Raw genomic sequence first — 26,794 nt, 5'->3', positions numbered from 1 at the left:
TCGTGGGCCAAGAGTGTATATGTACGACAACCCTTGTCTCCCCAGATAAACTTTCCTGTACCCCTGAGATGAACGGAACTGGGATGGGCGGTTCAAAGACCTAATCCCCGCTCACTGGTTGACTCGCGTAGACCTGTCAACACGTTGCATTGAACACAACACATCTCATATACTATGTAGGACATCACATGGAATGCTCCTGCACCGACGAAGTTTGTAGCGTTGCACCGCTTTGATTGCAAGGTTATCCGCGCGTCGACCGTTTCTCAACGTTAAAAAGTGCTTCGGAGAATTCCTAAGAACCGTTGGAAACCAAACACCAAAACTGTGTCCCCTCTATCTTCAGAACTCCATCCCTAAAAATCCCCACACGATTGCGTAGCAGCGAACCGCGCGACATGTCTCCAAATCGCAGCAAGTCTGACACATCCGCCAAGACCCCGACATCAGTTCGCTCTAGCAACCTTCATGCGGCGGCAGGCAGTTTCGCTCCGTACTACCCTGTTCCCTTGTCGTCCGTTCACGTTGACATCTAACAATCAGCACAGATGGTGCGAGCCGGCCTGGTTCAATGCATTCGAGAGTCCTTACTACAACGACTCTCATCGAAAGTTTCAGGCGTACGTACGCTACTTCGTCGACACCCACCTACTCCCTCATGCGCAGAAATGGGAGGCAGCTGGTGAAGCCCCTCTATCAGCGAGACTAAAGTTCGCCAAGTCTGGATTGGCTTTCCTTGACGTTCCTAGGGACTACCGGCCCAAAGAGCTGATGACTATTGCCGGCATCCCCTTTGACGAACTCGATGTTTTCCACGAGCTGATTTTGATGGACGAAATGGCTCGGATTCCTAGCGGGGTTCCCCTCGCATTGGCGGGCGCGTCAAACGTTGGCGCTCCACCAATCTTCACTGCGGGTACGACAGAGCAGAAGAGACAGTGGCTTCCTGGGCTCTTTACGTGGAAGACTAGTTTCTGTCTAGCCATCACAGAGCCTACGGCTGGCAGCGATGTGAGCGCCATTCGTACGATGGCGAAGAAGACCCCTGACGGCGCCCACTATATCATCAACGGGCGCAAGAAGTGGGTTACGGGCGCACCGTGGGCGACCCACATGACCACTGCCGTCCGGATGGGAGGGGCAGGGCGGGGGGTATCTCGCTCCTGGTTGTGCCTCTGAACTTGCCTGGCATCACGATCAGGAAGATCCACAACTCTGGACACAATGCCGGTGGCTCTTCGTGGGTCTTCCTGGAAGATGTCAAGGTTCCGGTCGATCATCTTTTGGGAAGGGAGAACGAGGCTTTTCCCATCATTATGCGCAACTTCAACAAGGAGCGCTTCATACTCACGGTTGACTGCAACAGACAGGCCCGCGTTTGTCTCTCAGAAGCTCTACAATATGCACACGATCGAGAGACCTTTGGGAAACCCCTAGCCTCTCACCAAATCATCCGACATAAGCTCACAACACTTGCGCGCGAAATCGAAGGGCACTGGGCATGGTTGGAGCAGATCGCATATCACATCAAAATTCATGGCTGGCAGGCGAATGACGTCGCCAGCAGGATAGCATTGGCGAAGATCCAGGGCGGCAGGATAGTTGAGCAAGCCGTTAGGGAGTCTCAGCAGATACACGGCGGTATGGGCTTTGAGAAAGGGGTAACCATGACAGAGCAGATCTCTAGAGACCTGCGTCTTAAGGTCATTGGCGGTGGTAGTGAGGAGATCCTCAGTGACCTCGCATGGCGGGAGGAGCACAAGCGGGCGTTCGGTCGAGGCTCAAAACTCTAGAGCGTCTTTTAGACGTGAAAGAACCAAAACAGAATAGGCTTGATGAGAGTTTTTGTAATTAGTTTGAACCATTATTCGTACGAAACTTCTAGGTCTGGATCTGTGCCTTCCTTCGCTGTGGGTAAAGTTTACTGGGAGGTAGGAAAAGACGCCACGAGTCATCGGCCGCTGAAGCCAAAATCTGCATAGTAATCCGAGTTGTTCGCAGAGAAGGGTCGAAAGTCAATCGTCCACGTGTCATCCGAATTCCTTAAATGATCTAATCACGTCCAGAGTCATTGCAAAGAGTTACCAAGTAAAAGCGTGATTCAGTGTAAAGCTCGGGATTTTAATGTCAAAATTTAGCATGCGTCTGCACGTGTATACTGAAAAGCTTCTCCCAAGTTAAAGTAAATGAAGCCTGTCCCCAGACCCCTGCTCTTCCGGTTGTCTCGGATATTGTTCCAGACTCCACAGCTCGAACCCCGAGGTTATCCACCCCTCACCTCTCAGATCAACATACCATCAAACTTTCATAGCTACTTCATCCACAAGTTGCAAACCCCCCTACCATGTCTTCCGACAATGTCAAATTGCATCCCGACTACAAACATTTCGCATCCATTCCGTGGTGCGCCAAAATCCTCGCAGAGTTTGAGTCTCCCTCCCACGTCATTCAAGTCTCTCAGAACAGAACGGTCCTCTCAACCGGAGAGAACCAATACGTGGGCGAAACACTCAACACCCCAAATACCATCACTGCTTGGCTAGTCCTGCATCCGCGGCCCCAAGCACCGGGGTGGAAGGTTGACGAGTTGTACTCACTCATCACTTTTAACCATGGCATGATTGGGTTTCCAGGGACGGCGCATGGAGGAGTCATCTCTTTGGTCTTGGACGAAGTTACGGGCATACATATTGTCTCACAGAGACCGACAGGGGCCGAACCAAACAAAGACTTCAGAACAGGTTACTTAAACACATCGTTCCATAAACCAGTTCCGGCGCCGGGGACAGTACTTGTAAGGTCGAAAATTGTTAAGGTAGAGGGACGGAAACACTTCGTGGCTGCACACATAGAGAATGAGCAAGGCGAAGTGTTAGCGAAAGCAGAAGTCTTGTACATCTCAATCAAAAATAAGCTTTGATTTATGCAGTTGCATTGCGATTTGTGTCAGTGAAAGCAGGTTCGATGAATTACGGATTCGTTATATCGACTCGGTTCACGTTCGCCTGATATGGAAACACCTATGTGCAATTGTTCAGTACATTGAACAGATTTGTAGATGTTAGAAGTTTTCACTTTACCTAGACGATGGCATCTCTGAAAACCTATCACCTCGGCTACAGAGCCAGTCAGATGTGAAATGTCTCTTGCCTACGTGATGTGTAGACATACAAAGTACCAACAAGATCAATGGCTATCTAGACGCCATACACTGGAAAAGAAGGCGGCATTCCCACCAATTTCGACCCCTTAGTCGGTCTGAACTTCTTCTCCTTATACCACAGATGGGCATCTACAGCACGTTCTTTCACCTTGTCGAACGCGAATGCCGGCTCCGGCAACATGTCGTAGACATTTTGAGCATAGTCTGGTGAGATGTTGTATACCTGCGCTAGGTATTTCTCCTGGGTATTGTCAGCAGCTTCATGTATGCTGTTACAAGGAACTGTTCATACCTGGACCTCGGAGTGCTTGACGAACTTCAAGTACTTAGCCGTGTTCGATGCTGTGTTCTTTCGCTGTTGATCGGACATTGTCTTGGCCCAAAGTTGGGTCGCCTGGTCGTAGTCGTTCTTCTTCCCCTCATGCCAATAATGGCTTTTCCGGCTAACAGTGTTGTCATTCACGACGTAGGGCGTTTCAGCAACATCCGGTCGGAACTTGTGTGCGAAGCTGTTGGGTACGTATTGCTTATTGCCAGCGTGGTTGGCATCCGTCCGCATCTGCCCGTCAAAGTTGAGGGAGGCATATGATTTAGCCATGAATGGGCAGTTGACAGGGATCTGATGTAAATTGACCCCGATCCGGTGGTACTGAGCGTCGCGGTAGAAGAACATGCGGAACTGCAGTAACGGATCGGGGGAGTCTTCAATGCCTGGTACCATGCTGCCGGGTGAGAAGGCTGCCTGCTCAACATCGCGATGAAAGTTCTCGGGGTTCTTGTTGAGAACCAAGCGACCAAATTCCTGCATGGGGAACTTATCCCTTGGCCACACTTTGGTAACGTCAAATGGATCGAAGCCAAGCTCGTCGGGGTCAGCGTCCTGAGGCTGCATGACCTGCACATGTGCAGTCCATTCAATCTCTTCGCCTTTCTCAATAGCTTCCCAAAGATCTCTCTTCGAGTAGTCTGGATCCTCTCCACACATTCGAACAGCCTCAGGGTCAGTAAACTGCTTTTGACCATGCTTGGCGAGAAAGTGGTACTTGATGTACACAAACTTTCCATCCTTGTTCACCCACTTGAAGGCGTGACAGCCGTAGCCGTGATTGAAACGCCAACCGACCGGTGTGCCGTGATCACTAAAGAACATGAGCCCTGCATGGTTGGCCTCAGGTGTGTTGGCGAGTAAGTCAAACAGCGCGTCCCAGTCAAAGAAAAAGTTCTGCGGGTTACGTGACTGCGAGCGGATGACATCCGGGCCCTGGATAGGGTCTCTACAGAAGAACACAGGCTGCAGAGGTCAGCATATCGTTCACTACTTGACTTAATGGACTATTGACTTACGAAGTTCAAGCCAACAATGTCGTAGTTACCTTCCATGGTGTAGAACTTGATAGCAAAGCCGCGGGGGTTACGGGCTTCATCTGGAAATCACGTCCCAAAGTGACAGTGGAGAAGCGAACAAAGACTGGTGTCTTCTCGCCGACTGAAGATAGGAAATCTGCTTTCTAAATTTGTATTTGGACTTAATTTGGTACATTCACTTAAAGAGTAAGATCATGTCTGATTGTTTCTTACGGTTAAGTCGGCAACATCTTTGGTGCACTCAAAGAAGCCAAACGCCCCGGATCCGCACGGGTGTACCATACCTGTGAGTCAGTCAAACTTGTGGTCTCGTGCGACATATGCTTTCTGCTAGAACATACGCTCAAGGCTTTTTGATCGATTGAAATGTTGTTGCTTCCTGAACCAATATCAGGACATTGGCTAGCAAGCCCAGATATTTAAGGTACACTCACTGAAAGAGGAACACATCACTTGCGACAGGGATACCACCAATAGTCTTACTATGGGCACTAATATCATTGTTTAAGCATCACATGTGAAAAGCGGAATGGCATTGTTACTCACGGATCGGGGAATGGAATACCCTCATTGTTGGTAAAATAAGCTCCATCGTCTTCTCGCTTGCCGCCTGACACTGCGCCCGATACCTTGCCAATGATGTCCGCAGGTCCTTCGTTGGCACTTTGCATATGGCTCATCCGAGGTGCTCGACGTTCCCCTTGCACCTGAGAGCCAATGGCCATAGCAGTGGCTCTCAGTGGATGCTGAAGGGGGTCGACCTGGTTTGTGTTGATATTCATTGCGAAGGCAATTTATGCGCAGCAAATTCCTTGAAAGTCTCGAACCTGATTGTATTTTGGAACGACGGTAAGGCGAGTACCCATAAAGTTCGCTTTCCGAGATATTCTTTACTTATATGAGTAAATTGACTTCTGTCCAGGAAACATAGATTCAGCGCATCAACGGAGAGTTTGGTCCGCCTCTCAGGCACTATGTACAATGTGGTTCTGGGCGGGCAGTACATGAGCCATTCACAGTCGAGAGAAATATCTTGTGTGAGTTTCAGTGTCATCATCAAGTCAATCTCGCAATTGACGCGATGTCATGATATTGTCATGGACTTGATGGCCCGGTCAATACAAGCCCAAACACGGCCCTGGCCAATGAAAACATAGTTTTAGGTCACTCATTGAATCATCGGAACCAGAGGTTAGTCTGCTGAACGCGGGGTCACCGCCATTTAGATTCATCAGGACATACAAAAAAGGCAACCGCTAAGATATCATGATGCCCCCACCCATGTGTCAAGGCAGTCAATTGCTAATTGTGAGACTTCAAATGAAGCTGATGCAGCATGGCATCTAAACGCACTCAATGCAGGATATATTTTCAAGCCACATTATGAAGCACTGTAGACTAGCTATCAGTTCAGCATATTAGTTTTTACGACCACTATTCAAGCAAAGGAGTGACTCATCGATAAAGATCCAGTTAGAAGTCAAATCTACAGTGCTTATCTTTTGTAGGGTCCGTAGCCCTTGAAATTGTAACCCAAACCTCCAACCGCCTGCTTCTCAAGGCCTACTTGTGGCGTGCTATGGCTCTACCCTTTGACAGGTATACAGCATTTGAGCAGATTTCATTTCAGTCGCTCATGATACTTTCCATATTGAGATTTCAAGAACACACGACTTACTGTCTTTAAGGGAATTCTTGTTTAAAATAGACAATGCATGATAAATGCAGTAAGAAAACGTGTTAGTCAAAGCTGTTCGATGATTCCGAGTTCAATAGACTCTTGTCATCGGAAGCGTGCTTCTACGAAGTTGAGTGATCGCGAGCTCATATCCACCAAAAGTCTGGTTGTACATTGTCTCGGTTCGAGTAATACTGTTTATTTTCTTGTTCTAGACTAGCCAGACATCGCAGCCTTGAGGTGAGAGTAGCAGCAACTAACCAATGACTCTTATCAATACCCACCAACGGTAGCTCAGAAGCAACTTTGATGCTGTTGGGTATGATCTACAATATCCAATATGCATTTCATCCAGGTTCATAGATTTCAATATCAGTAACAGCTACCAGCTTTCGGGGAACCACGACCAAATGCACTTGAACAGAATCGACCACCACTACGTTGGGAACTCATAGTAAACATTAAGCGGAACACAAAAGCTTATCAAATGAAGATTATCAACTATCCAGCCTGCTGTAGAGCTAGTGTGTGAGAAATGAGGTGACTTATTCCAAGATTGATAGATAACGGCTGTGTAATGACAACTGACCCAGAAAAGGATGAAGTAAAACGTTGAGACAGAGACAATTCGACAGCTGTATTTCAATCAACCAGTTCTATGGAATTTAGGTAAAAAGATGAAATAGGTGAACGAGAGGCAAGTCAAAGCCTGTGTGTAATTCTGCCAACGCTTTTGGGAAATCTGGCGATGTGTAAGTGATGCGAGCGTTGTATCCAGAAGTTGCCATTGGAGGAAACCTTTGACTTTAGAAGTGGAGTGGAACAGTCCGCGTCACATGCGGACCAATCCACCAACACGACCGGTTCACACGCTACCCAGAAGAGCTTCTCGTGGTTTTCATCTTCTCAGGACCCTCTCAAGCTGATAAATCGATACTGAGCTTACAGATTGTGGAAGCACGGTCGAGATTTTCAGTACAGACGACGACAGCTGCCCAAAGAGTGTAATCAGGGAGTTGTCATATAAATGCTCACAACTACCCGCAACAAAGTACTCCTGATTGGAGCGACATCTAGAATTGGAGCAACTTTGGCCGACAAGTTGGTTGAGAATGGCACTTTCCTTATTACCGCTGGAAGACGAAAGGAAAACCTTGACAAAGTTGTTGCCAGATACGGAACAGACAAGGCTGCCGCAACAGTCGTTGACATTCTGAAACTCGAATCCGCAAGTTGAAACTCTAGCAGAAAGAACCCAACGGATGACTTCAGACACGACTGATTATATCAAAGGACCCCCAACTTTGCTGCATCCGTCATCAAGACCCAACCTGGGATCGACTGTGTCCTCCTCAATGCCGGAGTGCAGCGAGGTGTCGATTTTACCAAGGCAGAGACGGTGAATTTGGACATCATCTACGACGAGCTGTTGGCAAACTACCTCTCACACGTTCACCTCGCCAAGGCATTCCTCCCCCACGTCTCGAAACAGGGCAAACCAACAGCTCTGCTTTACACCACCTCCCAGCTTGGCCTCACGCCAATGAAGCGTTGTCTCAACTATAGCGGCTCAAAGGCAGCCATGCACAGTTTCATCCTCGCTTTCAGGGCTTAGCTGAAGGATGCTTCTGCGAACGTAAAGATCATCGAGGTCTACTCTCCAGCGGTGCAAACAGAGCTACACAATGCGAAGAACCAGCTAGACTTGAAGAATGGACACGTCATCGGCATGCCTGTGGACGAGTCTTCTGACGAGGTCTTCCAGAGGTGGGTAGTTGGGAATGAACAAATCTCTGTTGGGACAGCAAATAAAATGCTTGAAGCTTTCGAGAACAAGAGATAGGATTACTTTGTATTTTTCAACGATGATGTGGACAAGATATTGGTCGACTTTACGGCATGACGCATTGACGGAAGTAGTCATTCAAAGTCGACCTCGCCAGCCGAATACATTTGGATTCTCGATGAGATGAAAATTTTGCCTATGATACCTCATTTCTGTTTCCGCCTGTGTCATTGCCAGAGACCTGTGGAACTTGTCGATGCCGAACATGCCTGCCATCTGAATGCTGACCGTTGCTACGCGTGCATCACAATGAAGGCAGAATGCATGGCGAGTGATCTCATTATTTTTGTCAGGCATTACATTAGTTAAATTCCAAAATCAGTACTCATAGACTCAGAAACAGATATTGCAGATCCAAGACATGGACCCGGCTCAAGCACTCTTCCCCGGTCAATTTTATGGGTCACCGGCATCGGTCCGCGCCGGTGTCTCGACGAGGCACGTGGGACTTGACGTTCTTCGGCGATTGGCCTGTGCTTAAATCCGTCAATTGCCACTTTCTTCCCTTCGTTGACATCACGACGCCCATCGCGCCATTCGCGACACATCCTCGTTTTTTTCAGCCATGTCCATCTCACAAACATCGACGGAAGGCTGGCATCTTAAGTATGGCGATTAAGTTTACAAGAATACCATTCGTGTGCAGCCGTTGCCTGCAATCGAACGGGCGCAGCGGAACCCGAATCCACTCAACCCGCCGATTTTACTCCTCCGACCGATCGTCCCAAGCTGCCGAAGCTTCGCCATCCGACCGGAGCAAAGATGAGCCACAAAAAGAAAAGGGTGCCATGTCGCGCAGGCTCGAGGAGGCTACCGAGGAGGCTCTATTGACGGGCGGTCGTGCCGGTCGCCGAGCTGTGGAAGACGCTGGTTTCTCTGAAGAGCTGAGGGAGAGGCTGCTCGACAAGGTCCAGACAGCACAGTTCCGATCCAAATACGCCTCTGCCTTTGCTGAGGCTTCGATGCCCACCGCAGCAGGTGATGGCACAAGGTCAATGGCCACCGCACAGCCCTGGACGGGCGAAGAGTCGCAGTCGGATACCGTCCTCCGAATGCTCGATGATGCGAGGAAACCCCTTAAGCCCGAGATGCGGGGCAAGTTCCAGATACCACCCGTCGATATGCGGATACGAAAAGAGCCCAAGATGCACCCTGGCCAGCGCGCTGCCAACGCCCGTGAGCGAGCATCGACGTACACTGGGATGGGATTGAAGGAGGGAAACGGACTGAGTCAAAAGGAACGTGAGGAGATGAGGCAGGAGTTCCGCGACAGGTTTGCAGCGGCTGCTCGAGCGGTACCGAATACCATATCCGGGCTCGAGTCGCTAGCGAACGAAAGGATCGAGGACGCCATCGCCCGTGGGCAGTTCAAGAATATACCGCGTGGCAAGGGGATCGAGCGAGATACGAGGGCAGATAACCCGTTCATCGACACGACGGAGTACATAATGAACAAGATGATCAAGAGGCAGGAGATAGTACCCCCATGGATCGAGAAGCAGCAAGAACTGGCAAAGGCCGCCGGGGTATTCAGGGCAAGGATGCGCAATGATTGGAGGAGGCACGTGGCGAGAATGATCTCTTCGAGGGGCGGAAGCTTGGAGGAGCAAATGCTGCGGGCAGAGGACTACGCCCGAGCAGAGGCGAGGCATAACCCGCGCAAGAAGAATAGCGACAGCATCTCAGTGTCCACCAGTACCACCGATGATCCGGTGATGGTGAAGATGCGCCAGCAAGCAGCGGAAGCCACCGACGCGCAAAAAGTCGCCTCAGATTTGGCTCCGAAGGAGTCTGCGAGGCCACCCGTACAGCCTTTCCGCGATTCGGACTGGTTAGCAACCGAACGCTCGTACATGACCCTTGCTGTCGAGAATCTCAACGCCATCACACGGTCGTACAACCTTATGGCACCAGAACTGGCCAAGAAGCCGTACTTTTCTCTCGAGCGTGAGCTCGCCGCGTGCTACGCCGATGTTGCGCCACTCGTGGCGGAAACTATCAGGGAGAGAGCGACAAGACCGGCAAAGTCGCTCTTCGACTCGGCAGGGGGAGGCACGAAGACGGTGTTTGACCGCTTTGCCAAGGAGGGCACGACGGCTAAGATCTACGACTCGAGGGCTCCTCATTATGGCTTCAAGGAGATGTGGAGAGACCTCTGGAGTTGAAGTTAAAGGGAGATTGGTTTCGGTCCATTTGAAACATAAGTTGACCATACTTCTGCATTGAAAATCCTAATTAGGCTAGAAGCGGCCCGAGGTACCATAAAGCGGAGAAAACAGCTGCATCTCCAAGGCCTACTTGAGTAGTGATGTAAATAGAAGATGAGGCCTTAGTTGTTGGATGACGACTGCTCAGTTGACGCGACCCAAATCCATGGTTTTCAGCGTGCACCTACTTCCACGGCCTTGGTTTACTGGTCCTGTCGATTTGACCTCTAAACGCTGAACCCACAAACTCAGGCGCATCGTGTGACTGCTTTATTTCCTTTTTGTTGAACTCTTTGAATCAATTAAAGACAATGCTTCATCTTGAAAAGTTATATAAGTATGGGACATTTGAGAAATGTGGACAAACAACGCAAGGGAGCTCATCTAGCGTTTGATTACTGCCCCAAGGAAATGATGCTAGCATGGTCCTGGGCGAGATGACAGGCATGATGATGAACAGCTTGTATGCTCTTTGAAAACAAAGGCATTCCATACGTGCGCCCGCATACAGATTCCGGAATAGAACCTACTCATCAACGCCATCTCACGCCCACTCTAACGATCATCAATACGGCACCCGATAAAGTCTTAAAGAGTACGAGTAATGTGTCAAACGAGTGTTTGCATTCAAATATTCTTGTACTGTTTGTTCCGCGCGCTATTGTGTAGTATCCAATCTTGTGTAACATGTCACCAGCAAACCTACCTGGAATGAGCGACTTCAAGCACGCGCGTCTCAAGTTACGGAAAACACCAGAAGCGACAGAATCTCCAGCCAGCCACGCATCTAGAGATCGTTCTCCTTCTTGCGCGCGTCAATGACCGCCAGCGCCTCCTCGGCAGCCTTGACTCCGGACAGAGCCATGGCACCAAAGGTAGGGCCTGTAATAGACGTCAGCATCCCTTGTCCAGTGAGGAACCTTGGAAACTCACCCATGCGGTTGGCGCCGTCGACCTCGGACAGCTCCATGCCGCCAACAATCAGGCCCGGGACGATCTCCCGCGTGCCCTTGACGATGGCGTCCTCGGCGGCCTGCATGTCCAGGCCCCGCATGCCGCCCAGCTGCTCAATCTGCTTCATGCTCACGAGCCTCTTGACGCAGAAGGCGCCGAACGGGCCGTCGTGGCCCGTCGTCGAGATGACGAGGGGCGCGTTGATGGTGTTGGGGTCCATGCACGACTGGTCATCGTGGTGCATCGACACGAGCGTCCAGTTGGTCACGACGCCCGCGACGCGCAGCGCGCCGCCCTCGCTCCTGCGCGTGATGAGGTCCTCCACGGCGGTGGCGTTGAACAGCTTGACGTTGGGGAACTGCAGCACCTTGCTCAGCACCGTCGAGGTGAAGAGCGCCGCGTGCTTGACGACGACAAAGTCGCCCTCGTCCTCGTAGGGGACGCCGATCTCGTCGAGGAACACCTCGGCGGGTTTGCGCATGACCATGGCCGAGAAGAGCTGCCCGCCGAGCCAGGCGCCGCCGCCGGGCGCGACGCCGGCCTCGACGATGGCGATCTTGAGGTCCGGGCGGGCCTTGGCGAGCACGTAGGCCGTGCTGAGGCCGCACGACCCGGCGCCGACAATGACGATGTCCGACTCGGCGTAGGTGTCGAGGTCGGAGAAGTAGCGCCGCGTCATGGCGCGCGAGACCTGGCTCTCACGGATGGGAGCAAAGGTGAAACTGTCCCACTTGCCGAAGAGGTCGTCGACCTTGGTCGTGACGGCGTGCTCCGCCGCGGGCTTGGTTGTCTTGCCGGCGGTGTAGGGCACGGCATAGTTGCTGACAGGGGAAATGGCGGTGGGGGGGCCATGATGTCTTTTGTCGTGGGTCGTTCAAGATTCGTCTTGAGGGGATGTATCTGCTTGTGTTAGGCTGCATGATCCTTTCGCTGGTATTACCCAGATCAAGTTCGAGGCCGTATAATCTCAGCCCACCGTCGGCCTCGGCCGCTGGTCACCATGGAGAGAGGTGGCAGCGGCGTCGGCGTCGGGTGGGCACCGGCTCATGCATCGCTCAAGAGTGTCACATACTCTGAAGTGCGTGTGTGGCTCGATGAAAGCCTTCTGCTGGGTTGTCAGTCTGTGTACGTCCCATCATACGGGGCCAGGGCCTACTGTTTGTGTATCTGCTGGAATTGGGCGTGTAACGTGGGTTAAGAAGAAGGATTCTTTCTCAGTCGTCGACGAAGGGCATTTCCTCTTTTTAAATAGCCACTCGATAAGGGCAACACTACACAAACCTTCCATTATCGCCTGCGGGGTAGGAAGACATCATCGACGGGTATTCTCGAGTCTTGTCGCCGCTCCTCGGCTGCCTATTGGAGCGGGATCGACCTTGTTGTTATGCAACCACAACCCCAATATGCAGCTCGCGTATCACTTCGAGGAGGACCGCCGCGCCGTGTGAAGAGAAGGAGGGTGGAGGGCCCAGGACCCAGGGCCCAAGCTTGCGAGGTTGAAGGCTGGAACAGCCCGCGGAGTCGTTCCCGAAAGCCGATGTCACCCGCTTCCCTGGCGGCCGGGATCGCGTCTGGACTCCGTCGGGGGGCATGCTCCACGCCGTAGATACCTCCCGACCGACAACTTCGTTGTGAGCTGGTCTATTCTCAATCCAATGGATGAGCAAAGTAGTAGTGAGTTCCATGTGATGAGTCGGTTGTCTTCATTGTCATATACGTGCAAACGTTATTTCACCCAAGGCCAGCTGTGCTGGCATACAAGACGAAGGTTTCTCCCACCCCGCCGAGACCGACCGTAACCTCCTGCCTGCATACCGCTCTCCACAGCGGCACAGCACGGGAGCACACGGCCAAACGGCGCCCTACGCCGCGCGGAGTTGCTGGAATTGGGTTGTTGGCGCATTCGCCACGGGTGTGCGTGTCGACACGAGCCGACTGGAAATTCGCGCACCAGAGCGTTGTCAATGGGGTGACACATTGACACACAACGGTCGAAAAGCTCAAGGTTTACTGCAGCGTCCCTGACGAATCACAGACTGCCTCGGTACAGATCACTGGCGGAGTCCCTCTCGGCCACCTCGTGTTAGTCACAAGCGCTGGGACGACATTGGCTGGCTCTGGCTAGATCGTCTGTTAATCTGCGCGGGATTTAATAAGGTGTATACTTGTGCGAGCGACGCTTGCTTCACTAAACTATCATGTGCAATGGTGATCATGATATGACTCTGATGGAATCGAGGCAGCTACTTCGGGACAGTTCAGCTCAAATGGCCATGTCTCCTTTAGTGGTTGATCTCGTATTTGGTATTTTTCTATAGTAAATAGCATCGCTCTTTTATTGAAGTTGACGATATGGCCATATATGTATAAGCTGAATGAGTGCTATGCCAACCGTGTTGCTGATGTTGTTCTTGGCTACAAGCACTGAGCAAACTACTTGTAGGTTGGACAACCGGAACCAATCGGTTGCTCGGGGTCACTTGCACCATCTATCATCGGCTTTTCCGGTGGATGTGCTGTTGCTGACGTTGGCTTTAATACGGTAAGAACTACACGGTCAACCTAGATGGAATCGTCCTTTAGACCTGACGGGTTCTCACCCATATCATCCCTCATCCTCGAGGTCCGCTTCACCCGAAAATGACGAGTTATGTCTCCCATGCGAGGTTGTTTTCTTATCCTGCCTCGCGCTTCCGGCTTCGGCCTCAGGCCGAAGAACCCGGCTCTTGGGGGTTTGCCGTATCGCAGACGTATCCTGTACTCAAACCCAAGGGTTATGGCCAGAGAAGCGGCGTCGTCACCTAGCCTCCTGAGCCATTCCGTGGGCTCCAAAGAAGTCGTGTCCGCCACAGCCCTTGTCGTGCCCAAACTCTTCTCCGGTAGACAAGAGCAAGAAGTCGCTTCGAGCAGATGACGGCGTTGACGGACACACCTCGCTTGCCTCTGATTCCTCCGTGTTGGTATCGGATTGGCTGTCGTCGGCCAGCGTCTCCCAGAAGCGGTGGGCTGGCGTGAAAGTTTGCTGAGCAAGTTCCTGCAAGGCATTTTCATGGCCGCGGCCATACCAGGTCATTAGATACCATCTCTGGGGCGCGTGAAACATGACTTCGGTCCAGAGGACGAATATCATGAGCGCCACTGGCTCCTTCAGCCGCAGGAGTGAGAGATAATGTTCTGATACGAATGAAGGCCAGATGATGAAATGCTTCCATACCCTAGGGCGTCCGGGTAGTGATGTTATGTATGACCTAAGCGCCCTGAAGGCTTCCAGATATGTCTTTGTTCCTTCAGCCCGTATACCTGTCGATTCGGGGCCCATGGACAAGAACTCTTCAAACTTGGCGATCTTCAATAATGAAGGCCGCAGTAACGCGTCATTGCAGTCCCGCCAATCTTTGGGGTCTATCTGAGCGAGTTTGTAGCGGATCGGACTCTTGAATACATGCGGCGTAACCATATCGGAGAACCTAGCCGCCACCCGCATCATTGAAAGAGAGTTGGCTGGCTCAAAGTTGTTGACATGCCCCATGATCTTTTCGTCGGCGAAAGGGCGATAGTACCCGAAGATGCCGTTGCACATGGAAAAGACGAAAGTTGCGAGCCAATTCTCTTCAGTGACCTGCGGGACAGCGAGTCTGAAGTAGTTGCTCGCTTGGATGGCGTGCTGACAGGCCATGGAATAGTATCGTTTGGCATTGGGCGGTTCGAGATAGCAGAGGTGGAGAGCTGCTATGGAAAGCATGCTCTGGTGAATAAAAACGTTGCGGGTTGCCAACTGGGGCACCCATCTTGACCAGACATCACACTTGCGGGGGTCGTTTTGTAATGAGAAGGTGAACCAGGCTTGGGTCATGAAATGATGCTTGAGTTCGGCCTCATCCGCGCGGAGCCTCTCGGCAGGTAACGAGGCGTTGAGTGCATCACGGGACGAGGCGTGCGCTGCCACCGTAGCCGCGCGGCGAACCATGCTCATAGTATCACTGGATTTCTCTCCTTCATTTTCGCGGTTAAGTGTGTCGGCGAGTAGACCGAGATAACTGCAATGCTCTTGTCGACGGCGACAGTTGGCGCAGACGGGACCGACGCAGTCACACTAGAAACCCACGACAGTCAGCACCAGCTTAATGAGACTGTCAGGTTGTGCAAGTATTGGGAGGATGTGTCTTGTTCGGTTGCCAACCATACTGACTGGCTGCGAGTCGAACCCAACAAGCCGGGACCACTACAGGCAGGTTGCCCCTGGAGTTGAACATGCTCCATGCGTCACTCCACCGTGAACGGCAACATTCCCCGTTGCTTACCTTTACGCGACGCTTCTTGCACTGCCGGCACCCGTTCTTCGTCTTCCCATGATACTGTCGGGAGCCTTTTGCCATTCTAGCAATTTCCAGATCGGTTGTGCAGCTCTGTGTCCCGTTCTTCTCCTTGCGGTCGGATCGGTGGTCGTTATTCGGCGCGGTATCCCGATGGGTAGCGGAGCGGGAGAGCGACATGTAAGCGTGACCCTTGGTGGGCTTACAGTCTGTTTTTAAAACAATCTTTTCAGGTTACTGTGAGAAACGTCAGAACTTGGGACATGCTTGGCCATGTCAGGGATACATGGCTGTCCTGATGCAAACTCAACTTCAACACCGCACGTCCCCCGCTGTGACAACGGGGTGGCAGAATCCGAGGAGCAACGTGTGAGACGTGAGGCTGGCCGAACGCCGGGCAATGTGAATTGAGCACTGGCATGGAGGTTCTCCAAAGGAAACCGGTAGCGAAACATATCAGCTTTTGGGAACAAATCTGGTAACCCGTTCGCTTAGTATGAGCAAACAGCTGCTAGTTTTTGGTTTGTCAATTCTGAGAACAGGCTGCTGAGAGCTCCATCGCGATTTCCCCCATAGCGAACCAGATCTTGGCTTCGTCCTTTGTTTGGGTTGGCTTGCTGTTACAGGTTTCTGTTACTACTGAGGCCGCAAGTGGCCTGAGAGATGGTTCTGATCTATTGCAGATGAGAACGAGGAACAACATCCGAAGATACTCGTTGATGCCTGCACGCATCTCCTATGACGTGCTGCGGGAGGGCATCTGCCTGAGCTCAGAGATGAACTTTTCCTGAAGCGTTGCACTGTTGGTAGGGTATAGAGCATAGGGCGTGCCACTTCATCAAATGGCGAGCGTCATAATGAGTATTGACAGGCCTGGCAGTGCTACCCAGGTTTGAAACAACTCAAGGACGTTTTCGCACCATCGTTCTAAGCTTAGATGGTATGCATTGACATGAAGTTGAGCACTTGGACAGTCTGTTGGCTCTGCGATGCTGCTGCCTTGGCTGAACCTGGGCCAGACCTAGTCTCGTTTAAGCATTGAAAACAAAGTTGAGTTCTCCGCCTCGAACCTTCATCCGTTGCTGCTCGATGCCTTTGTCTGATCCAAATATCGGGGCTCGAGGGGCGAACTGGCCGTTCGCTTCGCTTGGAAGTGGACGTTGCAGTCCGTAACTGTAGTGGACAAGAAGACCACGTAGTGCTGGTCTCGACCCCTCTTCAGCATCTGCGCAGTCCTCCCAGACCGCTATGAAGGCTTTTTATTTGCTGTCGTAAGGTACCTACGGCTTCATATTGGCCCCTTGTTGGCGCGAAATCTGCGGAGGAGCCATCGGTGTTCGGATGACGTTTGAAACAGCCCGATTGGGATGTCCTGTGAACTCGACGGCAGTCGCCGTGACTGTTGTGAGGCCTGCACTACTGGTGCCGTGCGTTGACCACAGCCCGTGTCAAGAATGAACGAGCTGTCACGCTCGAGCGTACACGCAACTTAATTTCGGCCGTCGCTTACCAGATAAGCTGGCCTCTCAAGCTTCGAGACCAGGTCTGTCTATCTGCTTCAGCCGTTTGCCCCGAAATAGCAATATAGCAGTGAACATTGTCGGCGAATTAGATGGGCACCTCCCACATTCTGATATCGGGTGTAGGGCCGTTCATTAAGACCGGACAATCAAACGATCTTCAACGGTCCAAGAAAGCTGCAAACTCCCTGATGATCAACCGCAGTAAATTACATTCTGCCGCCTCGAGGATGGCAAGCTACTGTGAGGGGCTCATCGGGTTCTGTTTAATTCGTCCTGGAAGCTTCTAGGCGGTCAAAGATCATGCCACCCTTCACAGCACGAATCGGCTCTGCAACGTCGGTTAAGGGGGGAAACAAAGCATGTGTCTTCGCCTCGGTTGGACATGGTCATCCCCTATCTCCCCGGGCAGTCCCTAACCATTTGAGGACTCTGGGGATCACCAGTGCTCTGACTTGCTATGGCTTGAGGGACCCAAGTCTCCTTTGGACGACGCTGCTTTTGGGCTGACTGACAATGCGTTTGCCGTGCAGTGGCCGGTCGTCAGACGAGTGGCAAGACATTGACTAAAAGTCCGCAACTCTAACGTCCTCAAGCTTAGTGTGACTGGAGTATGGTTCTCTGCCCCGCAAAACCGCAGGCTTCATTGGCATGGAGCTTGTCTATAGATGAAGCACAAGACATTGTTGATTTCGAACGATGCTGCAAGTGTTCGTAAAAGTTTTCGTATTGATCGACGTGGCATGGCCAGTACAAAGGTATAGCAAAGTTCATTGTGAATATCGGGCAAACAGTGTGAGTGTTTGAGTTGGCCTACAGAGCGTTGAGAGGTTGTTTGCAGCGCTTGATGACGATGATGGGGTTCCGTTGCGCCAAGTATAGCCTGGGAGCGTAAGTGGTTGCAGCCACCAAGAGTCCCCCCTGTCAATCCTGGCGTCCTACATTACGTTGAGCTGTCAGTCATTCGATAGCCTGCAGGTCGAAGAGTCCAGCATTGTCATGGTCGGCATAGACCGTACGTGGTGGTGGTAAGCGATGAACCAGATGCAGCACTATGCCGCACATAAGACACGGATCTGCAGCCATACACCAGCCGGCTGGGCGATTTGCTCGCAGCGGTCGATCCCACGAGGCGATTCAACCAACTGTGAACGAGAGAAACAGCGGTCGGTATCCTGCGTTGATGATGTGATACCAGGATGGAGATAAATATGGGGGCGGAAAGGACAGCGAATGGCGCATCGATGGGCAGGTTGGATGATGGAGGGTGAAGGGTATGCTGACTCTGGCCATCGCCCAGTTGCAACATCAGTTGCGGTTTTCCATCGGGCGGTCGGCGGGATAGCAAAGCCGTGGGCCGCGATGCAGGACTCCCGTCATGCCTGTGGGTTGTTGTTGGATCCAGACCCGGGATTGACTCGGCCGTGGAATAAGGGAGTGGACCGGGGCCCTCCGCGTCCGTCAAGGGGTTTGTTGTCGGGATGTGCCATCGGTGAAGGGTGTACTGGGTGAACTCGCGTCGCCTTTTTGCTTCTTCACCGCCCTCTGGGTGCTGGGGTGGTCGAGTCCCCTGTCTCTTGCCGCGGAAAGGGCCCTCGCGCTGCATTGTTGTCATCTCTGGATTATTGCTTCTTTAGTTTTTAGCAGGGCATGCGGATAGCTGCAGGCAACATCATATCATGATGTGGGCTCCCGTGGAGTGGGTAGCAGTGCTGTGAGTTATGTACCGGTATGGCACCCGCGACCCTCGACGGATGATGGTATCCCGAGCAGTGAATGAGACGATAGGAAAAACTTTTCGAGCCTCTTCTCCAGCACCCACGAGGTTGCCGCGGATTCCACATCGAGGCCGATGGTCGGAAAAGAACACAGAGGCAGGAGTGGAGTTGGCCAAGACGGTTTCCAGCTTACTTCCTTGGAATGATGAGGTAAGAACAGATAGTTGGGAATTGGAAGTTGGGGCAGGCACCACCGGCAAGCAGGGACTGCTCACCCGACGGGGAAAGAGCTTTCACAAGTGGTTCCTTCACCCTTCTCATCCGCGGTTGCGGAAAAGGCGTCGGGTACCTCCTGCGGGTCACGGTCACAGGTGCATGATCTTGGGGGGAAGGAACCTAAGTACTACCTGTACCTAGGTATGTAAGGTAGCGAGGTGGAAGAATATGGGGACCTTCCAGCGGAAAGGGTGAGTGACGAGACCTGCTGGAGCCGTTCCTTCTTTTTTCTTCTTTTTTGTTTTTGCTGTGAAATGCGGCCCCACAACCAAGAGATGCGCCAACAAAGATGGAGAATTGTCCAGAGGGGAGGAATGGGGAAATCTGAGGGAATGCCTCGGCCTTGTTTCCGATGGTTGATTCGAGTGGGATTGACATTTCCCGCTCTCTTCTTCACACTTCGATAATGTTTTTATTTTTATTTTTATTCCCCCCCCAAAATCCAGTATGCCATAGTGCATTTTAAACCCATCGCTACCTTACCTTAGTCATTTGGCAAACCGACAGCCGGTTGTGTTTAGTGTAGACGCACCTGCGTGGCGCCGCATCGGCCTTGCCTGCTTCCCCCCCGCCTTCCCTTCTCAGCCCGATACCAAGGCCCAGCGGTGACCCATGAACGGGGAAGGAGGGAAGGAGCAGAGGCTGGTGTGGTTGGGGGACCTTGAACCCTGCCAGTGACGGAAGGTATCGCCTCCCCTGGCGGGTAACCACCCTGACCCAGCTGCCAGGTGTAGACTAAACCCCGTGGACGTCGCCCGGCAAAGAGGATGAGATGAGGAGAGAAACAGAGCTTGATGGCTTGCTTACAATAAAGAGAGAGAGAGAGAAAGTGTGTGTGTGCGTGTGTACGTGTGTGATGAAGCGTCGGCATTGTTAACATTGCCATTGGCAGTGTCGCGAGTAAGGAGGGTGGCCCCAAGGTGCAAGCGTCCCGTCATCGGCTGCCAGCCCAATGGAACTTCCCCCTTGCCAGGCGATCCAGGTACTCGAGGGGCCAGCCTCAGACCAGGCCCGGGCCCTTGCGATGCGCCGTCCGTCCTGCGCCGTCTGCACCGAGAGCTCTTCAGGGCGCGGGTCCCCCAGGCACAAGGAGACGATAATTGGCGATCCGGTGATTCCATGCGTCATCATTGGTCGCGGGTCGGGCTGGGGGACAATCCCAATGGCGTCCAGTGTGGCCCGGGTACGTACCTTGGACTTCCCGGTACCCTTCCTCGTCTCGTCTGGTCTGTGTGGTGTCACTCCTCACTTGCAGTTGTCCGCGACCGAGTTCTACTGGGATCCAAATCGATTTCTCCCCCCCGTTGTTTGATGGCGGTGAAGCTCTTAGGGAATTGAGTCCCTTGCGGCGGCGAATTGTCTCGTCTTACGCTTGGTAGAAACGTCGTACTCACCGACACACAGACAATGCCTTGTTCTCGATGTGCAACGCCGCCGGGTTGTGTCGTGCAGGCAGCCCAGACACAGACGGACATGTACCTCATCTTCTTCAGCAAAGTGCCACCAGACACCCTCGTGCTTCTGTTCCTGTCCGCAAGTCGCCCACGAGGAAAGCTGACCGTGGCGACTGCCAGCTTATCTTTGATTCCCTCGTTGAGTTGGCTGATGAGTTAGTAAGGCCTACAACGGAGTCGAAGAGCGCACACAACCATGTTGACAGGAACAAACAGACACAGAAAGGAACCCTGGCTCCAACAGTTTTCTTCATCACCATCGGGGCTTCTGTCAGCAACGGGCAGCACAAATGGCAAGGTCAGGGCCGGCAGCAACCGCAAATGCAAACAGTCTCTATTCTACACCACCACCTCACCACACCAAGTCAGCATTACCATTACCATCATCATCGTCATATCATAGCATGATTAGCCTCGGTGCATAAGCGCAAACAATGTATTCATTGCCCTGGATGTCGAACGGCACATATACATGTATGCAAGACACAGGACACACGGACACCGACGGCATCCAAGACGAGACACGCCACCTTATTTCACCCCAGCCCGCGCCTCCATTCCCTTCCCTGTCCGTTTTTGCTGCTGATACTGGCACTACTAGGTATGTATGTAGGTGGTAGGTAGGTGCTGCGGTACATGTTCTTCTCCGCACGACGCAAGTACCAAGCAAGATACGTACTCTATAATGACTGCGCGGGTTAAACCTTTTACTACAGTACATCGTACGCGCTGAGTGTCACACCGAATAAAAAGGTTACCCTCGCATCGGTCCAGCCAGCCAGAAACGAGCAGAGACAGCCCTTCCCGCGACTCGCCCAAGCCCCTCGCCCTGGACTTGGATTTGTATCAGGACCAGGACCGATCCCGCCTGCCATCTGCCTTTCCATGTGCTGCCACTCTACTTGGTGGAGGTCAGTCACACAGCTGGACGGTCGACCGTCTCCCCATCGCACCCATCCACTGCCAGCTAGGTATTCCTGCATGTTGATTCTGCAGTCTCAGTCGCCTGCATCTTCCTGGGGTTTCTCCCCACCCTTCTGATATGTAGTGTATGCGGTCGAGTCTGAGCGCCGTGAATACCATTTCTTCCTTCACGGATACGTCGTATACACTCTTAGCGCGAGACCATCCCCAACGCTCATCCGCATTACATGGTACGCCGCACCGCAACCTCGCCATTTGTATCATAAGTACGTGGCATGCGCATTACATTGAGTACATTACACTTTCGACTCCCGTCCCGCAGAGTCGCCTTCCCCACCCGCATTCCTGGATCAGATGCTTCGACGGCGGCAGCTGTGCTGAGCATATAGTATAGTGCCGTGCCATAGATGGTAGGTGTTGCCAACAGACACGCACTAAGACTCTGCGGACCGTCTCTTCCTGCATAAGCTGGGGACCCTCGATCGCCGTCTTAGGCTGTTGCACCTCTTTGTCCCCCTTGCACCTGTTCCCCCCCCCTCAATGCCCATCCATCCCTCCTGCTCCCTGCTTGCCGTCGACGCCATCCGGCCCTGTCTCCGACCTCTGCATCCATCGCAAAGCGCAAGCACGTTTTTACAGGTACTGTTTGTGCTGCACCTTCTTGCAATATTCCCTGCAGCTACGACTCGCGGGGAGGAACAGTAGGGAGTAGTAGCAACAGCATCGAAATTAAAAGGCAAAAGAGTCGACTGTCGTGGACCGGACCCCTATTTTCCTCTTTTTTTCCCCGTTCGTCTTTTCGTCGAAACTCGCAAGCCGAAACTCGGCAAGACCCCTTTAGGAGCTTCGACCAGACACCTCACCGTAGACCCACCCTCGAATCCGACGACATCAGCACAAACATCAAAGCACTGACAGACGGCTGACACTCTCGCGCGCGCGCTCTCTCTCTCTATCTATCTCTCTGTCTCTTTCTCCTCGAGGTGCAGAGAAGCAGGGGCAGCGGCAGCAACCACCACCACAACCACCACCACCGCCGCCGCCGCCGCCGCCGCCGCCGCCAACAGCAAAAACAACAACAAGCCCTCCCACCCCGGGCGCGGCGCATCGACATCATCGTTTCCCATCAACGGGGGGCCACCTGTCTCACTAGCGCGAACGAACCTCCCCCGGCATCCCTGTCGCGTGCCGGCTGATTTGCGCCCATTTGCCAGCGGCACCCCCAACTTCCCAGAGGTCACGCAGCCCAAAGGTCACTCTTCACGTCCAACACACCCAATCCGTTCCCCATTCATCTGCACCCATACCCATACCCATACCCATACCCACCACACCAAAAACACCGGGACCCTGTCCTGCCTGTCCACCCCCGGGCAATGGACTGAGAAAGACCAGGGCCAAGGAAAAAAACAAAGAGTGAGGAAAAAAACCGAGAGGGAGCACAAAGCACGAGCTGTTCAATGCCAGCAGCCGGCCAGTCCAGCACCTCCCAGCACCCAGCTGCTCCACCCAAGCAGGATCCGACCAGGGGAATCCAAAATAATTCTGCGTCCGTGTAACACAACAGTGTGTCGCGATCGTCCTCTGCTTCTCGACCCTTCCTCTTTTCTGCTCCTCCTCCTCCTCCTCCCTACCTTACCTTACCTTACTCCGATTCACCCCATCTCCACCCCCCGGTTTTGCTGCTCGCACCTACCCAACCTCAACCCCAATCTCACCCTGCGCGACGACGACGACGACGACGACGACGACAGTCGACGATACCATCGCCTGTCCCAAGCAGTCTTTTACAGCGCTCGACTCTGCTCTGCGATAGCCTCCACCGCACCCTAGTCGCCCGTCACGCTGACGCAGCACCTCACACCTATGTGCAATCCACCCTGTGGGCTTTGAGCTAAAAACTCGGCGCGATGGATCCAAGACAGCAGCCGCCACAGCTGCCCTTCTCGCGCAACACTGCCTCGCAGTACAGTCGCTCGCCTTTTCCTCCATCGTCGAACACGACGGCGAACTCGACCCCGAATCAATCGCCCTTCCCCCCCGTGTCCCACCCTCATGGCGAGCATCAGCGACGCTCCTCAGAAAACCCCTACTATCCTTCGGGACCGAGGTCCTACCCGCAAGAACCAAACAACGCCGGCCCTCCTCCTTCTTCATCCGGCCACTCTCGACACCCGAGTGCATCCTCATTACCTCCCGGTGCGCCTCTGAATCGCAACATGCCTCCTCCGGGCTCGCCTCCACAACCGGGAAACCCGCAGCCGCCGTCGCATCAAATGGGGCACTACGGTCTGCCCGCCCCAAGAGCTCCGCCGTTGGGCGTCGGCCACCCGACATCCTTCCCGGGCGGCCGCGAGCTTCCGTCCCTAAACTCAATACAGAGAACCGGGAGCACGGGAAGCTCCATGTCGATATCTTCCATGTTGGGAGGTCCACCCCCGGCTAGAGATTCTCAGCCGCCTCAGTCGCATTACCATCCCCCTGCTACCTCTGCGAGCTCCGGCCCGACGTTCGCGCCGACGATGCAGGCTTCCCCGCGGATGCACTCTGCATCCTCCGAGTACCAACCGTTCCGACGACCGCAAACCCCAGAGCACGCGCGTCCGTACGATCCGAGAGGTAGCGCCGCCGCCTCGCCCCAGGGCGCTTATTCTACTACCCCCGAGATGCAGCGATACGGCACACCACAGCAGGGATACCACCAGCGAGGTCCTTCGGCGCAGGACGGTAGAGACTCGAATCGGATGTCTCAAGGCCCGCCTCCCCCTCGACCCACAAGCCAACCCAAGTCTTTCCAACAAAACATACCTCCGAGACCAGTGGACATGGGCCGGAACAACGGACCGGAGGAGATGTATCAGCGTCGCGAGGAGATTCCCCGAGGTTCGATGGAATACAACCCGGAGAGGCCAGGCTTGAAGCCAATGACCTTTGACGACCGATACCGTGCAGAGAGGGAGCGCCGGGAAGAGATCGAGTTCAGAGAAAGAGAGCGAAGAGAGCGTGCATATTCTGGAGGCGACGGTGGACGTGGGCACCCGGCTCACCAGGGTGAGTATCGGCCGCAGGAGGCACAGAGGGGTCAGCCTCCTCCGTTCACACGGCCGCCGGAGCAGCGTGAACAAGGACCGTGGCCACTGCGACAGCAGCAACAGCAGCAGCCGCCTTTCGACCAGTCCAGAGTACCTTACGATCCCGCTGGACTGCACCCTCGACACCATCATGAGTACCCTCCCGCCTCTGCGCCCAATTACCCTGGCCAGAGTCATCCCGCGCCGGCTCCTCAGTTCCAGCAACAGCCTCCCCCCAACGACCGATACCCTCCCGGCCCCCCGAATCACCCACAGCAGCCTCCTCCAGGCCAGCCCGGGCAACAACAGCAGCAACAGCAGCAACCATTCGATTCCCCCGAGAGGCAGCGGGTCAACCATCTTCACCCTCAAGCGCAACCACCTCCCGCGCATCGACGACCCGCTGAGGAAGGCCCTCCTCCTCCTTCGGTTGCTTACAACACCCCGCACGGTCCTCCGATGTACGATTCACCTCGTAATCGACCTGTAGAGGAGCATCCCAACCAAAGAAACCTGCTGGCGGTTCAGGAAATCAACCGCAAGGGACGCGTCTCGCCGTTGCCACAGGCTGTTCAGGGAGCGCAACCACAATTGCCGGGGCCGGCGGGAGAGCCGGGTATCAAGAGCGAATTCGGCAGGATGTTTTCAGGAATCGGAAGCGGCGTTACTGGCCTCGGTGTCGGCAGCCCCGTCACTGCCGGAGCTCAATTGCCGTACACGAATGCAAGCCTCGCTCGACGCGATGAAACGGACAGCGCCGCGCACGAGTCTGGCCCCGACACCGTGGCACCGAAGCCCAAGGGCAGAAGAAGAAAGCTCAAGGAGGAGGACACGAAAGGAGACGAGGAGAGCACGGGACGGCTGACGCCTAGTGGTAGTCGAGCAAAGCGCCCCAAGACTCATGGACATCACCATCACCAGTACGTCCCGGTTCCCTCAGGTCTGTCTACAACGACTAACGACAACAGCCACCACCATCATCACCACCATCATGGCGTCGAGCACGCCAACGCTCCTACCCCCGCTCCGATTGGCGTTGCGCCGTTCAAGAACGTCAAGGGCAGCACACCCATCCCCTCACCGACTACCGGACCCGTGAAAGACCTGCCGGCCGCTCATCACCACCACGTCCCTCGCCCGGCGCATTCGCACACTCACGTGAAGGAAGCGCCCGTCAAGCAGGCTGTGCAGAGCCCAACCAGCATACTCCCTCCCAAGCCCAAGACGATTGTGACCTCAAAGGCCGTCCTCGAAGCGGTCGCGCACCGGCCTCGGACCCACCTAGGAGACGTGCTCTACGAGCCGAAGCTGAAGCCAGCACGTCAAATACCCAACGTTCCATCCGGCCGGGGTTTCTCCTCGACCCCGACACCGCTTCCGTGGAACCTAATCAAGGACAAGGAGAACTGCACACTCACCATCAAGGTACCGAAAGTCCACCTCACCCCGCTAGCCAGAGAAGAGATCACGGCACGACGGGCTTTGTGGGGTACGGACGTCTACACGGACGATTCAGACGTCATCGCCGCCTGCATTCACGGAGGATGGATTCGGGGAGAGTGGGGCGACGATGTGGATGTCTCGTTGCTCGATCTGGATCGAGGCCTCTCCGCCCCGAGAAGGAAGTTCCTGCGAGCAAGAGACGCAAGGAAAAGGAAAAGGATGAAAAGGCGAGACTCGAGGCGAACTCGGCCACGTACTTAGACAAGCCGCCCATGACGGGTCCCGTCAATGTGCCTGCCGATCGCGACATGCACGTCAGCATTGTGATTCTCCCGCGGTTGGAGAAGTATAGCAGCACCACTCGCTTCGGCATCCAGTCGCGCGAGTACGGCGGACGATACAACGGCCGCCAATCGATTCACGACGGCATCAGCTTCATGGTTACCAGCATCCGTTGGGTCACAAACGGCGCTGGTACGCAGAGCCGTCTCCGCGGCAAGGGTCGCCGAGAGCGCATGCGCAAGGCGATGGGCGAGATGAACGCGGCCAGCCGCGGCCTTAATGGGGCCGCGCTGGAGCGCGAGAAGCAGCGCCTCGACAAGATCAGAGGCGAGATTGTTTCGGGCACCTGGTGGAAGAAGGAGAAAGGCCGGGAGAACGGCGCGACCGACAAGGAAGAGAGATCGACAAGCGAGGGCGACAAGGAGAACAGACCCGACGAGCTTCGCAATGCGGCTCCTGCCGTTAACGGCGCCACCACGAATGGCGTCTCGGCGCGCAAGGGAGACGAAATGGACGTGGATGAGAACGGGACAGCCTCAGAGGCCCCAAAAGCATGAACATCGAAACAGAACTCGGAGGC

General features: G+C 53.9%; 6 protein-coding genes across 6 annotated transcripts; 3 read left to right on the top strand and 3 right to left on the bottom strand.

Annotated features, from left to right (window-relative positions):
• Positions 1-398: 398 nt before the first annotated feature.
• ColSpa_04449 (acyl-CoA dehydrogenase apdG) lies at positions 399-1,793 on the top strand (the record flags this gene model as incomplete). The annotated part of the gene is made up of 3 exons (XM_049270661.1): positions 399-514; positions 549-1,100; positions 1,145-1,793. 3 exons carry the CDS (start codon positions 399-401, stop codon positions 1,791-1,793), a joined length of 1,317 nt encoding a protein of 438 aa, XP_049126618.1.
• A 1,404-nt stretch (positions 1,794-3,197) lies between these two features.
• ColSpa_04448 (peroxisomal catalase 1) lies at positions 3,198-4,810 on the bottom strand (the record flags this gene model as incomplete). Its single annotated transcript, XM_049270660.1, is given in 5 exon segments — positions 3,198-3,386; positions 3,456-4,454; positions 4,508-4,587; positions 4,599-4,671; positions 4,742-4,810. The coding sequence occupies 5 exon segments, from the start codon at positions 4,808-4,810 to the stop codon at positions 3,198-3,200; spliced, it is 1,410 nt and encodes a 469-aa protein (XP_049126617.1).
• Positions 4,811-5,070: 260 nt separating this feature from the next.
• Positions 5,071-5,310, bottom strand: ColSpa_04447 (uncharacterized protein; the record flags this gene model as incomplete). Its single annotated transcript, XM_049270659.1, has 1 exon — positions 5,071-5,310. One exon carries the CDS (start codon positions 5,308-5,310, stop codon positions 5,071-5,073), a length of 240 nt encoding a protein of 79 aa, XP_049126616.1.
• A 3,530-nt stretch (positions 5,311-8,840) lies between these two features.
• On the top strand, positions 8,841-10,217 carry ColSpa_04446 (uncharacterized protein; the record flags this gene model as incomplete). The annotated part of the gene is made up of 1 exon (XM_049270658.1): positions 8,841-10,217. One exon carries the CDS (start codon positions 8,841-8,843, stop codon positions 10,215-10,217), a length of 1,377 nt encoding a protein of 458 aa, XP_049126615.1.
• A 3,793-nt stretch (positions 10,218-14,010) lies between these two features.
• Positions 14,011-15,180, bottom strand: ColSpa_04445 (uncharacterized protein; the record flags this gene model as incomplete). Its single annotated transcript, XM_049270657.1, has 1 exon — positions 14,011-15,180. The coding sequence occupies one exon, from the start codon at positions 15,178-15,180 to the stop codon at positions 14,011-14,013; it is 1,170 nt and encodes a 389-aa protein (XP_049126614.1).
• Positions 15,181-23,637: 8,457 nt separating this feature from the next.
• ColSpa_04444 (uncharacterized protein) lies at positions 23,638-26,771 on the top strand (the record flags this gene model as incomplete). The annotated part of the gene is made up of 2 exons (XM_049270656.1): positions 23,638-26,072; positions 26,093-26,771. The coding sequence occupies 2 exons, from the start codon at positions 23,638-23,640 to the stop codon at positions 26,769-26,771; spliced, it is 3,114 nt and encodes a 1,037-aa protein (XP_049126613.1).
• Positions 26,772-26,794: the final 23 nt, after the last annotated feature.

The sequence above is a fragment of the Colletotrichum spaethianum genome, assembly GCF_022836535.1.
Source record: "Colletotrichum spaethianum MAFF 239500 DNA, contig09, whole genome shotgun sequence".
Lineage (NCBI taxonomy): Eukaryota > Fungi > Ascomycota > Sordariomycetes > Glomerellales > Glomerellaceae > Colletotrichum > Colletotrichum spaethianum.
The sequence above is the reverse complement of the archived record's forward strand: the minus strand, read 5'-3'. Positions and strand labels throughout refer to the sequence as shown.